General features: G+C 39.7%; 1 protein-coding gene across 6 annotated transcripts in view; it reads right to left on the bottom strand.

The window, feature by feature from the left end:
• The window catches only part of LYRM4 (LYR motif containing 4), a 282,708-nt gene that overhangs the window by 242,869 nt on the left and 23,553 nt on the right, over nt 1–16,286 (bottom strand). For all 6 annotated transcript variants that reach the window (XR_010413515.1, XM_064597242.1, XM_045866426.3 and 3 more), the window contains exon 2: nt 90–210. Coding sequence is in view for 5 of the 6 variants with exons in the window: in XM_064597242.1 (XP_064453312.1) it covers nt 90–210 (121 nt within the window). In the remaining variant the exon portion in view is untranslated. The remainder of the gene's footprint in view (nt 1–89; nt 211–16,286) is intronic.

Raw genomic sequence — 16,286 nt, 5'->3', positions numbered from 1 at the left:
AACACCAAAAGCAGTGATGTCCAATTAAGGGGGATATGTCAAAGTTTACAGCTCTTAATGAAAGACAGTACATCATCGAACCATCTTACCTGTCGACGAATTATTCCAAGGTCTCTTTTGGCTTTATTCACTAGGGCTTGAATTTCTACAGGATCCTTTACATTCTTATTTTCTCTGAAGGCATCTCTTATCCTCCTGACAGCGTAAGTTCTAAATGAATTCAGGAGAAAAAAAGAAAAAGTGTCAGCAGTCTGAAGCTATGCTTTTAAATGAAATCAAAAGCCTTTCCTTACGAATTAACTGTCTGTATTCCCCTGTGAATAATCCACTTAGATCTTTGCTCTTGGGACAGGCCCATCTATTACTATTCTGGGATGACTAAACAAACAGATTAGGGAAATAAATCTAGCACAAACAATCCACATATAAATGGCAAACTGCTACTGAATTGCTCCTTAGATTCCTGGTTCTTTAGTTATTCACATCTGAGTTCTCTCCATTAACATGGATAACTGAACCTTTAATGTACAGAGACAAAGCAAGAATTAAAAGAGGTGAAACAATGCACCACATATGCATGCACCCAGACAGTGATCTATGCCTGACTCGGGTCAGCTCTCCAATCTTGTCCTATCTTTTAGCTGTTTATTCCTCTTGGGGAATATAACGTATAAGGATCCATGTTGGGACCCTACCACAGTGGAGAGTGGAGATTATACCAAAATGCTTTCCCCCATCTTTTTTTTTTTAGATTTATTTGAGAGAGAGAGGAAGACAGAGAGAGAGCACGAGTAGGGGGAGGGGCAGCAGGAGAGAATCTTCAAGCAGACTCCCCCCTGAATGGGAAGCCGGACGCGGTGCTCAATCCCACAACGCAGGAGATCATGCCCTGGGGACGAAACCAAGAGTTGGATGCTTAACCAACTGAGCCACCCAGGCTCCCCTGCCTTCCTCCATGTTTAAAGTGCATACATATGCACATATGTGCACATACAGACACCCTCTTCCCACCAATATAAATTACATGCAGCACAGGACAGCAATTCAAGAGCACGGTTTCAAATCAGACAAGCTCGGCTTTGCGCCAAGCTCCCACTGTTTGTGTGAACTTGGGCAAGATTCTTAACATAAGCCCATGTTTCCTCATCTGTCAAATGGGCATAATACCACCTACCTCTCAGGGCTGCTGGGAGGATTCAGCTTTATCCTCTAACCCAATCAACAAAAGTTCTTCTTCTTAATATCTTAATGCATTAGTACCCCCCTCTCTTGACATCACAGTCTCACCTTCATCCCACATCCTCAGGGTCATACCACGGTGTGTGGACAGAGGGCAAAATGGTCTGGATAATCAAGAGTCCTTAACCTGATGTGTCCCCTACACAGTCATGGCCTTAACCCATGCCCTCCCCATGTACGCAAGACTGAACACAAGAGATGAAGAGCGAGGAGTCCAAGTCAGTCACAGCAAACACCATTTTCTCCAGTCCTTTTATGATCTCACCTGGCTCCGCTTTTAACTTTAAACACCAGCTAAAGAATCCAATAGAACCCGTTAATAACATTTGCACACAGAAGCAAAGAGATGAGAGAAGGGGAATATAATTTCTTTGGGAGTTTGGGAGTATGTTCAGGGAGATGGATATCATTTACTGGGAAAAACTTGATTTAGAGAAGACTACTTTTGTTTTAGATCAACTTTCCTAAAGTAAAAAGAAATTCTAAATTAAAATCCAAATGGCGGGTCCTTTGCAAAAGGAGTTTTGCAAAAGCAAAAGTAAAATGAAATCTTGTGCCGTTAAGAATTGTGACAGAGAAAGGCAGACACTTTTAGGACGTAAACCACTGGAGAGACGTTCATTTGAAGCCTTGGTGAACCAACGGGAGTATCTGCAGAGGCGCTCCTGGGTGCTCAGGATCAATCTTGGGACAACCGTGACCGGAAATGGAATCCCTAAACTAGCAGACACTATGTAACGACAGGGACTCCTTCATTATGAAGGCTTGGAAAGGATTTTTACTAGACTCTATCAGATATTCTCCTGTATAGCTGCTAATCTAACAAGAGGTTAGATTATCTAGGAAAGCTAAAAGCAATTCCTGGGGTACTTTCTTGCACAGCATGATGGTTATTAACATAACACAATACCACTGTCCTTCCTCATACCCACACATTCCTCAAAACAGTTTCTTTGTTGGTGGTGATGGGAGCAGAGTGGACACCGTAATTTAATTCTAATATTTTGTTCCACATGTAGGACTGGTTTTAGAACAGGAATTTACCCCAGGGAGTCATCGTTGTTTTAGTTCTTCACTCAGGATGCTGCATGGGATTTTTGGAAAAATGAAATGGTCAACAGTAATCATTACTAAATTCATTTCTCTAGACGCTAGTGACTAGCCCAGAATAGCCAGCGCAAAAGGGAGTATAGCTTGGAACATGAAGTCTGAAGTTCTTCTAAAGTTTAAGGAAATCAGAAAATAACGGGGCTCAAAGATTTCTATCAGCTGAGCTCAAGGTACAGCCTTTTACACAGTTGGCTGTGTATTCTTGTTGTCTCCCCAGATCTCCAAAGTCCACACTTAAAGGAACAAAGTTCTAGATGTTTGAATTAAATGTGTCTAAAGCAATCAAGAGTTGTCGTTCCAAACCTGAATGCACCTCTAACACGAATGATGTGGTGATGGCTCTCTCTTCTCTTTCTTGTTCCTCGTCCTCCTCCATCTAAAACATACAGTGTTTTCCTTTGCCCCAGGAGAAGTCATTGCACTGGCTCAGAACCATATAAGTAATTACTACTGCATGAACAATTTTTCAGTTGTATGAATTATTTCTTTTTTATTAAATAGATTTTTAATTTTTTGGGGGGGGAGGGGCAGCGGGAGAGGGAAAGAGAATCTTAAGCAGACTCCAAGCCCAGTGCAGAGCCTGTCTTGATCTCACCACCCTGAGATCATGATCTGAGTTGAAATCAAGAACTGGATGCTTAACTGACTGAGCCACCCAGATGCCCCAGTTGTGGGGATTATTTCAAATGATCATAACTTTGTGAAGGTAATCACAAATCTGCCCGAACCTTCAAATTTCGTAGGAGAGGGCTAACCACCCATTGTTTCAGTTCTGCCCCCACCTGGTTTTTATCCTTTGCATTTTTTCCACCACTACAAGGAAAACCATTTATCCTTGAACACATTCTGGCTATTGGCCTCTTGACCCTATCACTGAGCAAGAACATTTCAAAGAAAAATGTGCAGAGGCCGCCATGAAAATGTGCAGCTGCCGCACATGGAAGGATCCTAGTATGAGTCAGATGCTGTTTGAAAGAAAGCATGAAAAATTAACAAATAAAAGGCTACATAACAGTAAGAGCTACCAACTCTGGGAAAGCAGACCCCATCCACAGAAATAGTAAGGCTATGCTGCTCATACAGTCACTCTCCGTCTACGCTGCTGAAGCTCTGCGGAATTTCTTCATGCTTCCTTGTGCAGATTTCCATTTGGCTTTTCCTCTCTACCCCAGCCTTTGCCCTTTAGTCTGCCATGAGATCTCCGAGTGTATACAGGCTCTACTGACTATCCTTTCACCACTGCAAGGATCCAACTCCTTTATGAGATTCTTCTACCCACTGTAATTTCCCAGCTGCAAAATAAACAGCAGACAGTAATGAAAGCACTATGGTGCCCGAGGTCTTGTTTACTTTCTCCCCTTCCAATGCAGGCCCCAATAATCACAGCACTTGGAGGCTCACATTGGTTGTAGCGTCCAAAAGGTGCGATTGGGAAACAAGCTGATATAATACCCCTCATTTGCGTCATCCTTCATCACCACCCCACCCCACAATCTGGTTTCTCTGTTTATTCATCCTGTAAAAACATTGGTGCTTTTTCTTTCTTTCCCCAACCCCAAGTATCTCAATAACAAAACAACTTGACCCTTCTTTTAGTCTTTCTGGGGCAAACTCCTTCAATTGCTTGGAAGGACAAGTGCTCCATCAACTTGCCTTAACTCAAATTCCTTTATAGCCACAAAGAGAAAGCTGCTTAATTCTGCCATGCCTTCAGATTCCAAGGGACTGAGAGGAGAGTGCCAGTGTGTTCTGGGATCCTACCCCTGCTTATGGGTCATTGGTTCACCCTTAACACATCTTTGAGGCCAAGCTACCTAATGAAACCATGTTGTGTGCCCCGACACTGTTATCTGCTGACTTCTTGATGTCAAGTCTCAAGATTCATCAAGGCTTAGTATCCAAATGGCACTCAGTGCATACACAGGCCACTTAAAAAATTAAACTTAAACTTAAAAAATCATCATAATTTTTAATAAAAATAAGATCCTTTGAAGTCAACAGTTTTTATGAGATCGATGACAGTGTTTGCCGTTTTTAACTGAGTTATCTACATTTGCTTTACTGATGGAGAGTTCCACAGCAAGCTGGTGTCTTGTCCTGCTCTCTAGATCTACTAGTTATTTCTTCCTAGGCTACTCTGCGAGCTCATCTTATTCTGCTGCCTCTTCTATGTTGTATTCTCTAGGGTTCTCTACTGGATCTCTTTTCTTCTAAATAAAATCTCCTCCACTAACTGAATCTGTGCCCAAGGTTTTATACTATCATATATATGCCACTGGCTACCAAGTCATTCTCTAGTCCCAACTCCATATAACCCAACTGCCTTTTGGACTTGCTAACACAAGACACCCACTATTCCTCCTACAGCTTCTTATACTGAACACTTTCAAACTGAAGTCACCATCTTTTTTCCTCCCTGGCCCCAGTGGCCAGTATTCCCTTTGCAGGTAGGTGCATTTTCATAACGCTAACTATCTAAGTCAGACATTTGGGGATTCATCCTAAATTCCCTCCTTTCCCTTAACTCCTTATATTCAATCAAGCATAGTATTTCATTGTTTCAACCTTTTACATCTCTTCTGAATCACCTTCCACTTCTCCAAACCTTCAGCCCTAATCTTGGTTCAGGCTCTTATCTCTCACACTAATGCAAAAGCCTTGGGATTGTGGTGTGTGTGATGTACAATAAAATGGATACTAACAACAAGAGAGAGAAAGCTCAAGGACCATTTGAAGGTCATGAGTACTCTGGGTGGATAATAGGGTGAGGGACAGATCAGAAAGCTTCCTTCTTATGAATATAGGTTCCCACTAGAATATAAGCCCCACGCAATAGGGACTTTTCTCTTTTTTACCACTGGATCTAAAGTGCCTGGCTCAGAGACTGTACTCAGTAAAGACTTAGGGAATGAATATACTTCTCAAAATATCAGAGGCAATAATAAAAAGATCTTTAGGAAAAAGGCCAATAGTCAATAAGGAAAACACAACAAAGAATATGAAACTGAAAAGGAAATAGAATGAAAAGGGTTTGCAGCACAAAGATTGAAATAACCTCTGAGAGGTAGTGGTTATAAAATGTGCACTGAGAATTCACTGAAGAAATATGTACTGAATGTTTATTATGTAAGTACAATACTAGGGCTACAGAGGAGAGCAAGAAGGTTTTGGACTCGGGGACTAGATAGGAAATCTACACAGAGATGAAAGAGGAGGTAGAAGTCATTTAAAGTGAACACAGAAGGGCTAAGGAGAGTTTTGGGGGTCAATGGAACAGTTCTTAGCTTGTCTGGGGTGGTTTTTTCACATCTACATTTGACAAAACATTGAAATTGTACACTTAAAATGGATGCATTTTATTATAGGTAAATTATTTCTCACTTGGGTGACTTTTAAGGAAAATTGAAAAAATAAATAGTATTGGAGTTATATTACATTTGCCCACTTTTAAGAAAAGCAAAAAGATACCACCAAAGACTGCAATGCTAGACAATGATTATGTACATGGCTGAAGTAGAAATTAATGCTGTATTATAGAAACCAGGATGGAGGACAAACTGGAAAGTCAAACCTGAAACAGAAAAATTATGTAAATTGATGACAAATATGTAAGAAAAAAAATTAAGCTTCAGAACAGGGCAAAAGTACATAACCTATGAATAGTAAATGTGAACAAACTGAACTGGGTAGGTAATTAAAGTTATAATAGAAGAAAATGTCCCAGGAGTGATTAGATAAAAATTGAGAAGACTCACTGGATTTAACAACCAGAGTACAACGCCAAGATATTTACGTATAAAACCCTGAAGCCCAAGGTCAAAGAAAAAATAAGAAAGGATAAAGAAAAACCTTGAAGTAGGTAACAGAGAATGGAATATAGATAAGTATATCCTCAGACTTCTGTTCTCCAAACTGCAAAGAAAAAGGCTGCTCTCCACAGTCATTTGCTGTCTTGAGGGCCCAGAAGGGGGAAGAAAATAGTATCTTTGATTGATGGCGCAAGCACCGTGCTCAGGACACTGTGCTAAGGACGGGGTATACATGACCTCATTTAATCCTCACGAACTACGGCTCAGAGAGATTCAGAACATTTAGGCCAAGACTACATGCCTAGTAAGTGGCAGAGTTGGATCCTGTACCCAGCTGACTACAGTCTGTGATTTTTAATTCTAAGCTGTGCCTCCTCCAGAGGTCGATGAACTCTACCCAAATTTTGATAAATACTTGGTATAAGCCAAGTTGTTAGTCATTTGAAAAGGCATTAAAAAAATGGTCTCTTGCTTCACAAAGCTTAAAAAGATCATCTGGTCTCTCACCACTGCTTCAAGTGTTCCTACAAGTAGTTCAAGCACCAACAATGTCTTAGGAAAAGACAAGTAGCTGATGGCACTACGGGGGAAAGAACTACTGACACAAGCAGCAAGAGTGAGTGAAATAATCGAGATTAACTGTTTTAAAGAGGTGGACAGTGATCAATAAGAAGAGCTGTGGAGTGAGGAGGTGAAGTTACTATCAGAAAACCTACTTGGGAGGCCAAAGCTTCTTAGTCTCGGGGCAGCTGTAAATAAAACCTACTACGTACTTCTCTGTTAAAATCCCCCACTGGCTTTCCATTGTCTTCAGAAGGGTCAAATGCACGGACAGTATACTCCTGCTCATCTCTCCCACTCTATCAAGCACCCCTTCCAGCATGGTCCACCAACTCCAGCCATATGGGAAGACTTACAGTGTCCTCAGTCCTCTCTCCTTTGGCCTGCTGGTCCTCCATATGAGGAGTGTCCTCCCCCAGCTTGATTCCTTGGCTAACTCCTACTCGTCCTTAAACACCTAACCCAGTTAGAAACAAATATGACAAAAGATTAATATCCTTAGCATATAAACAGCACATATAAATCGAGTGGAAAAGACATTAGGCCCAGAGTAAATAAATGAATAAGAATCCAGAAACAATAATTCACAAGAGAGCACAAAGAGGAACTAAATTTAGAGAGATAAATGGACAGAGATACATGAATGTTCAGCCTCAGTCATAATCAGAGAAATGCAAATTTAAATAAGGTACGATTTTCTGCCATCAAATTAGCAGAATTTTTTTTTAAAAAAAACAAAGGGTCTTTACATCCTGCTGGTGGGAGTATGAACTGTATTTCCTGTGGGGGAAAATAGCATAGTAATGTGTAATAAAGTTCATAATTGTTTATCCAGTAATTCTACTTTTAGTAATCCTACAGAAATAACCTGAAATATGCATGAAGATGTATACTAAACGATGTTCATTACAGCACTATTTGTAAGCATTAAAAATAAAACCCCTAAATGTTCAACAATGGAGAAATGGCTACATAATTTATGAAATTATGCTTTTAAAATTAATGTTTCAAAAAACTTAAAGTCCCAGGTGCAAAAGTCAAAGGTATTAAAAAATGTATCAGTCTCCCTCCCAGTTCTTCTCTCTAGATGCAACCACAGCAGTTTCTTATTAGCCTCTCAGAGAGTAGATTCTAGCTAAAACCCCTGTATTTCTTCCACAAGTGGCAGCATTCTAAGCATACTGCATACTTTTAATTCTTCAATTAAAATGTATCAGTAAGCACTTCATATCAATACAAATGGAGCTGACTCATAAATGGTTGTGTCATATTCCACTGTATGGATGAATTAGGATTCATCTGGCCAGGCTTTTATTAATGGATATTTAGTTATATACAATCTTGCTCTCATAAACAATGCTGTAATTAATCAATATCCTTGTTTACTGTAGCATCACGTATGTGTATCTGTGAGATCAATTCTGAAAAATGGAACTTATAGGGCAAAGGACATGTGTATTTATGGCTTTAATAAAATTGTGTCCAAATTCTGTGTAGAGGTTCCACCAGAAATGTGTAAGTGTGACTGTTTCCTAACACCTTTGCCAAAACAATGTGTTATCTAAATTCCTGATCTTTGCTCATCTAACAGATGGAAACAGTAACTCAGTTTTTAAAAAAAAATTTTTTTTGAGTTATAACATGTAACATTATATTGGGTTCAGGTGTACAAACATAATTTGATACCTGTATACACAGTGAAATGATCACCACAATAAGTCTAGTTGACATCTGTCATCATACCAAATGCACTTTAAGGACTTACTCTCTTGGCAACTTTCAAGTATGCTCTATATAATCGACTGTAGTCATCATGCTGTATATTACTTCCCCATGACTTAGTTATAACTGGAAGTTTGGGTCTCTTGACCTACTTCACCCGTTTTACCTACTCCCCAACCCTTTCCCCTTTGGCAACCACCATTCTGTTCACTGTATCTATGATTTTGGCCATGTTTTGTTTGGTCATTTGGTCTTTTTAGATTCCACATGTAAGTAAAATCATATGGTATTTGTCTTTCTCTGTCTATTTCCCTTAGCACAATTCCCTCAAGGTTTGGCCATGTTGTCACAAAAAGTAAGATTTTATTTTTATGGTTGAGTAGCATTCCACTGTATGTGAGTGTATGTATATATATACATACACACACACACCCCACATCTTTGTCCATTCCTCCACTGATGGACATTTAGGTTGTTTCCATACCTTTGCTATTATAATGCTGCAATGAACACAGGTGGGTGCATATGTGTATCTGAATTAGTGCTTTCACTTTCTTCAGATATATTCCTAGAAGTAAAATTGCTGGATCATATGGCATTTCTATTTTTAATTTTTTGAGGAACCTCCATATTGTTTTCCACAGTGGCTACACCAATTATATTCCCACTAACAGCGCATGATGATGGTCCCCCTTTTCTTCATATTTTTTTTCTTTTAGAGAATAGTCATTCTGACAAGTGTGAGGTGATATCTCATTGTGGCTTTGCTTTATATTTCCCTGATGTTGAGCATCTTTTCATGTGTCTGTTGGCCATCTGTATGTCTTCTTTGGAAAAATGTCTGTTAAGATCCTCTGCTCATTTTGGGGCAATGAAGCGGACCACCTTTCCACAAGTTTAAAGCCATTTATATTTCTGTTTATATCCTCTACTTTTTTGAATTGAATGATTTATCTTTTTGATTCATTGTAAGATCTGTTGTGAGAAGCTGAAATGATCTCCCTAGTTTGTCATTTGGCTTTATATCTGTGTGTTTTTGTCATGTAGAGATGTTTAGTTTTCACAGAGTCAAGTGTATCAATTTTTATGTTATGGCTTCTGGGTTAATTACCATATGTACAAAAGCCCTCTCTACTGTGAGATCACAAGAAAATATTCATCCATGTATTCTTAAGAATCTTCATGAATTTTTTGTTTCACTCTTTCTGGAATTTATTCTAGTGGAAGGTGTTGAATATGACTCTAACTTCAGCTTCTAAGGTAAGTATCTTAAAATGAAGGATGGAACTATATACTCAGAATGACCTCAATTATGGAATATATAGGCACAGAAAAACTAGAAGGAAATACAGTGGCATGTTATAATTGCTTTCGGTTACTGGGGTTTATGCTTTCTAAATTATTACAATAACCATAATTTCCTCATAATGTTTAAGTTCCTAGTGACATCATAAAATCAGTAATATACTTCAAAATAAAGAAGAGGCAGCAATAGAGAAGGCTCACTTTGTGGGAGCAGAGATTGGGTTTTGAGTCTCTGGTGAGAACCTCCAGGCTGGCAATAAACTTGAAACTCACTGATGAAGAAGAGTGAGGCACAACCAGGGGAGTAGATGTGATTGTTCAGAAGAAAGCAGGAGGATGGGAAGAGAAGCCAGCTCTGGAGACACAGTAAATATTTAAGAGCAGGCAGAGGGGATCAGAGTAGAGGCAACAGAGAGAGGAGACAAGAAGGCATACTTTACACGTAGAGAGTAAATAAGATTGTCATAGTCCTACAAAGGATAAGACAAAAGCTGAAAAGGGCTCCAATGAAGTTTGTAGTTAGGATGTTATTAGTAACTTTAGCAAGAACAACATCAGCATGTATTTATTGACTACAATGTAGTAAATGTATAGAAGGAAAAAACCCCTAAATTCTTGGAAATACACTCATAAATAACTGAGCCTAGAAAAATTTCATTATAGAATAAGAGAATATTTTTAGAATAATGACTATACATAAAATCTTTGGAATGAGGTCAAAGCCATACTTAGATGAAAATTAATGGCTTATACAGCCTTCTTAGTTATAAAATAAAAGCAGAGTTTAATAAATTAACAATATTTCCTAATATTTTAAGAAAGCTTCTATTTATTTGAGAGAGAGAGAGAGCGCACCTGTGTAAGCATGCAAAGGGAGGGGTGGAGGGAGAGGGAGAGAAAGAATCTCAAGCAGACTCTGCGCTGAGCATAGAGCCCGACACGGGGCTCAATCTCACAACCCTGAGATCATGACTTGAGCCAGAATCAAGAGTTAGATGCTTAACTGACTGAGTCACCCAGGTGCCCCTTTCTTAACATTTTAGAAAGGCAAAACAGTATCCCATGAGAAAATAGGAAGAAACAAGGTATTGTTAAAATGTGTCAAACAAATTAAAAATGAAAAAAAAAATCAGTGGAATTAGCTAAGACAACTGAGTTTATTCTTTTACATTATGGTTTCTGGGATATACATCAGAAAACAAAATTATGAGGAAAAAAGAGAGTAAGGAGGATTGGAAGTTTGAGAAGAGGGGTTTAAAAGAATCATTTCAGCAAATGAGAGCATGCGCAGACCGCAGAACTTGCCAAACAATGAGAAGGGGCCAGCTGAGGTTGGAAACAGCCAGAATGGTGGTACCAACTTGCCAAACACAGTGATTCTTCTTTTTCTCCAACTGTGGTTGGTTGCCCAGGTCTAGTTATGGGGAAGACAGATGTTTGAGGAATCCATACTTGCAGGTTTGACAGATGAGAGTAACAGAAGGGCAAGACAGAGAGTGGAGACAGAAAAATGTTCCAGGGCTCAAAGGAGGTGGTGCTAGGAATTTCTTCCCCTGCATGAACTGCTGAAAACCCCAGTTATTAGAACTTAGGCTATCACCTCACTCAGCAGCCCCTTTGTAGGATTTAAGTCCTAATCTAAATGTCCAATAATAAACAGTCAAAGAAATTATGGTAAATTAGTGGACTATATCTATCAAAATAATAAATGTGAAAATTATGTACAAATGAGAAAAAATATATTTAAAAAATACTATGACTTAAAAAAATTTCATATAACTACAGATTTTCAGTAAGTTTCTATGGAGAATTTTTTAAAAAGTTTTATTAATTTATTTGAGAGAAAGAGAGAGAGAGCACAAGCAGAGGAAGCAGCAGAGGGAGAGGGAGAAGCAGACTCCCTACTGAGCAGGGAGCCCGACGTGGGGCTTGATCCCAGGACCTTGAGATCATGACCTAAGCCTAAGGCAGATGCTTAACCAACTGAGCCACCCAGGTGCCTCTGGAGAATTTTTTAAAGTAATAGTCTCTTTAAAAAAAAAAAAAGCTAATAAAGTAACAGAAAGAAGGAAAGGTGCCACCATCCTGTAGTGTATTCTGAACCTAAGGCCCTGGAGGAAAAGTTTATAAGCATTCTATCTGGGTTTCCTTTTTGGTGCTTAAAAACATTTAATATCTTTAACCTATAATTCATCAAAATTGAACTTGTAATTATCACTTGGATCCTTCCTCACAGCCACTAACATTTTGTTGCAAACAAGATTTTTCAAAATGTAAACCAATTTATCAAAGTAAAGGCCACCTATAAAACTGGTCTGGCTTTCTGCAGTAAGGCATACAGATCAAGTAGTGGGGAGGTCCTGGCTTCTCTTTTATTTGGTTTTAGACACAGCCGTTTAGACCGTGCAGGCTCAGATCCTTAGTCCATTCTTCACATATTCCTGGCCTGAAAGATGAGCGTGTCCTTCATCTGTGGAGTCCTGAAACCACTCTCATTAGGGGAAACACAAGATAAATACTTAAGTTATTAATTGTCCTCACACTCACAAATCTTATGGAATTGGCCTACATCTTTTACAAGTTATCCCTGTGGCATATAAGGCTCTGTGTTCAGGGATATGGTTTTCTGGCTCTGTTCCTCCTGCATTTACCAGAAATGAGCTTGACCGAGTACCACAAAAGCAAGTTCAAGTTTTCATTATGTAATAAGGGATAAAAGTCAGGCTACAGAATACAATTTTAAAAATTTTCTTTTAGGGCGCCTGGGTAGCTCAGTCGTTAGGCGTCTGCCTTCGGCTCGGGTCGTGATCCCAGGGTCCTGGGATCGAGTCCCGCATCAGGCTCCTTGCTCAGTGGGAAGCCTGCTTCTCCCTCTCCCACTCCCCCTGCTTGTGTTCCCTCTCTCGCTGTGTCTCTCTCTGTCAAATAAATAAATAAAGTATCTTAAAAATTTTTTTTTCTTTTAAATTATAGTGTGAACTAGCCGGTGTAAGACATGACCTTTAGATGATTTAAAATGTATGGAGAGTATCCACAGTAAGAATATTCAATTAATTACTTCTGGATTTTCCACTGGAGGGAGGGGTGGTATAAAGCAGGAATGATGGAAATTCCTCCTGGTCATTAAACTCAAATGTCATTAAAATTTCCTATCAGTGCTGCTAAAAAGGAGCCAAATAAAATGCCTTTTGTTTTATTCTTTCCTCCTGCCATCAGTCACCAGCAACAATAAATGAGCAAAGAAGGAAAGACAAGAAGGAACAGATAAGTCACCTAGCTTGTGCTCAATGTATTATTAAGGATAATTCACATACCAAAAAAAAAAAAAAATGCAGAATGATTCTCCCTCCCCCTTCTTACAGTGTGTGAAACAGCAGAATATTTGCTGGGTTATTCAGAAGGAAATATTTCCTGGGTTATTCAGAAGGAAAGAAAAATCTACATAAAAATATTCCAGGTATACAGTACCCATACCCATCCATAGGGTCCTGGAATCATGATTGCAAAGTACTGTCAAAATCCTGGTGAGCTTTCCCTGAGTATCCTGGCTTTGGAAAGGACAGCAATAGACATGTTGGGTCTCAGTTCCCTCAATCCCTGAACACTGGATTGAATCCAGGGTATGGGAGGCCATTAGCTAACTTTACTTTGCTTACTTGGAGTTAAAGGGTTCTGAACACTATATGTAAATTTATGCAAATGAAAACATTAATCACAGCCCTAGATTTACTGACAAAATCTGGTAGCCCTTTCTCCCTTTGGAGAGCTTTAATTTTGCTTTTCATGGAGAAGAGGCATCTCTAAAGTCTTGTCTAGTCTAAAAATTCTATGAATTTAAAAATGCAATTAACCTCTATGTCTCGTGGGATGTCATAAGCAGCATGAGGCATGGAATATCATGCACTATAATAAAGAAACGGTTATTTTGGTCTAGGTGCTGTATTGCCTTGAAACAAAGTTTGTTTGCTTGGCCATTTATAATACAAACAGCGTGTTACTGTATCTTTCTTCCAAGTAGGCCAAAATATTTCCATGCATTACATAATTTATTTCCATAACATCTTTGTGAATCATCTAGTAGGTGTTTGTGTTAGGATTTAACTTTATTTTAAAGAACTTGAAGACTTTAAGACTGAAGAAAATCCAGCAAACGTTTGCATTTACAAATTTGGTTGCTGTTTATCATACTGCTTTTTCACATTAATAGTGACTAAATAATATTAGAATAACACTTGCCATTTATCTGCCAAAATGACAATAAAGTATACATGGTAGGTCAAACCACAAATGCAGTCTCAAACTCTGACGATTAATATAAATCTAAGTCTCCTTGTTCTGCCGTAGGACTGGCAGCGACAGGCATCTTTGGTTGTGGGCATACTACATCTCTCCCTTCAGGGCACGCGGTGGCGGAAGGAAGCTGGCCACAGGCTGTCCCTCTAAACTTGCATGTCCTGCTTACTACTTACAGCTCCTGTCCAAAGTCAAGTCTTGGCAATTCTCTTGGGATACAGATGGTTCTCAAAGGTGGTGACACTTTCTGGACACCTAGGTGCATGCCTTGGTCAGGAGGACATGGCATTCTAAAGACAGGTAATTAAATGTCATTACACTGACAGGAGCCAAGATGCTTTACAGAAGTGTGAAGCAGTGCAGTAGAGGAATGTACAGCATGGCTAATAAAACCCTTCACTGCATGTCACTGGGCCTTCTCCTTTGAAATCTGATAGTCTTCTTCTAACTGCTTACGTCCAAGGTCTTAGCAACTGCTGCTCTTTGGCTATTGACCGCAAGTGTGTAGATACCAGATCTAACTGGTAAAATATGAAGGGCTTTCCGCCCTGTCACTTATACTTTAGTACAGAAAACTCAGGGATCAGAAATCTGCAACACACTTTGATTTTGAGTTGCATGAAACTTTTATTACTTGGCCTCAATCTAAGGTCGACTTTTCAATATACATAAATGCTCAGAGCATGAAGGCATTTGGCCTCAGTACTGTCTGTAATTCCATGATCCATTAAGCCCAGTCCATAACAACAAACAGCACATTCACAGTAGATATCGAGCAATCAGTTTAATGCAGGGGGTACAGACTTAAATGAGTTCCATCTTCTTTAACTACGTCCTAAAATTTTAAAACTGTCCACCCTGCGTTAAAAGCCACACTAGTGTGATAAACTGTATTTACTTAGAACCATCACCATTGGATTAACAGAAAAAGAGGCCAACCTCTTGGCCCGTGTTCAATACACTGAGGTTCAGTTGGGAAGCTTTCCTCACTGCCATTCTTTTGCAAAACGTGTTTCCTAGAAATAAGGAGCTCTTAAGGGTATGATCAACCACAGCAGGCAGAAAACAGGTGATCTGGCAGATTAGGGGAGGACCTATCTTCTAATTGCCTAGTTGTGCTTTCAAGAGCCTAAAGCAGGTGAAAATCAAATCTGACAGCATTTTCCAACATGTGTTATGTGAAAAAAAAAATACTAGTATCTCTTTGGGAAGAGTTACAAAGAATATTTGTGTATTAAAGCAGTAAAGAAACCTGGAAACATGGGAAGACAAAGTTAGGCACCCAGATTCATTCACAGAACCTCTTCCCATGCCCGATAATACCCATTACATTTTGGGAAATGCTGATCTGGGCAGACCAGCCTGCTTCTTTCAGGTTCAAGAGCTGGAGACTGAATGGGCAGGTCCCAGGCCCTGTGCAAGTCCTGCTCAGTCATCAAACCCTTCTCTCACAACAACAGCTAACCGGTCTAGCACACTGACTACATGCCAGGCACAGCCTTGTTACTCTACTTGTATCTCCGTTAACCCTCTAGCAACACAGCCTAAGGACATCCGCTGCTCTTAGGTGTGTGAACTCCTTTAGTTACAGCAGAGATTCTTGACAGAGATCCCCAGCCCCTTCTCCCCCAAACTCCCCTACCACACAGATTCCACAGCCAGTCCAAAGTCAGATCACAGTAATAAAGGGGATCAGAACATTCTGCCCCCAAATATGTCACTCTGGTATTTGGTTATTTTAAATGGCAGGCAATTGAGAAACAGCAGATGCAGGAAGGGCTGTCTGTCCTTTCTGCCCAAAAAGCAGGGCATAAATTTCCCATGAGAAAGGTGTCCTCCCAGTACCAGGAAAGAGAACATTCTTATCACTGGAGATGGGGAGTCTACACCAAGATGAGTCTGCACAAACAAGCCATACTAAAACAACCCTTACGGGATGCCTGGGTGGCTCAGTTGGTTAAGTGTCTGCCTTTGGCTTAGGTCATGAACCCAGGGTCCTGGGATCGAGCCCCACATCGGGCTCCCTGCTCAGTGGGGAACCTACTTCTCCCTCTCCTTCTGCCCCCTCCCTGCTCATTCTCTCTGTCTCTCTCTCGCTCTTTCAAATGGATGAAAATTAAAAATAATAATAAAACAACCCTTACATCCCACTAGTTTCCACATATATTTCCTACTTTCCTATAATATGTTACCACCCCAAAGCCACAATCCTCTTCTGTGCCTAGTCACTTCTCCACAGTTTATCAC

This window comes from Mirounga angustirostris, unplaced genomic scaffold (assembly GCF_029215605.1).
Source record: "Mirounga angustirostris isolate CCGP_5_RB_7025 unplaced genomic scaffold, mMirAng1.0.hap1 SCAF_8, whole genome shotgun sequence".
In the NCBI taxonomy this organism is placed as follows: domain Eukaryota; kingdom Metazoa; phylum Chordata; class Mammalia; order Carnivora; family Phocidae; genus Mirounga; species Mirounga angustirostris.
Note: the sequence above shows the minus strand (reverse complement) of the source record. Positions and strands in the feature narration are given on the sequence as shown.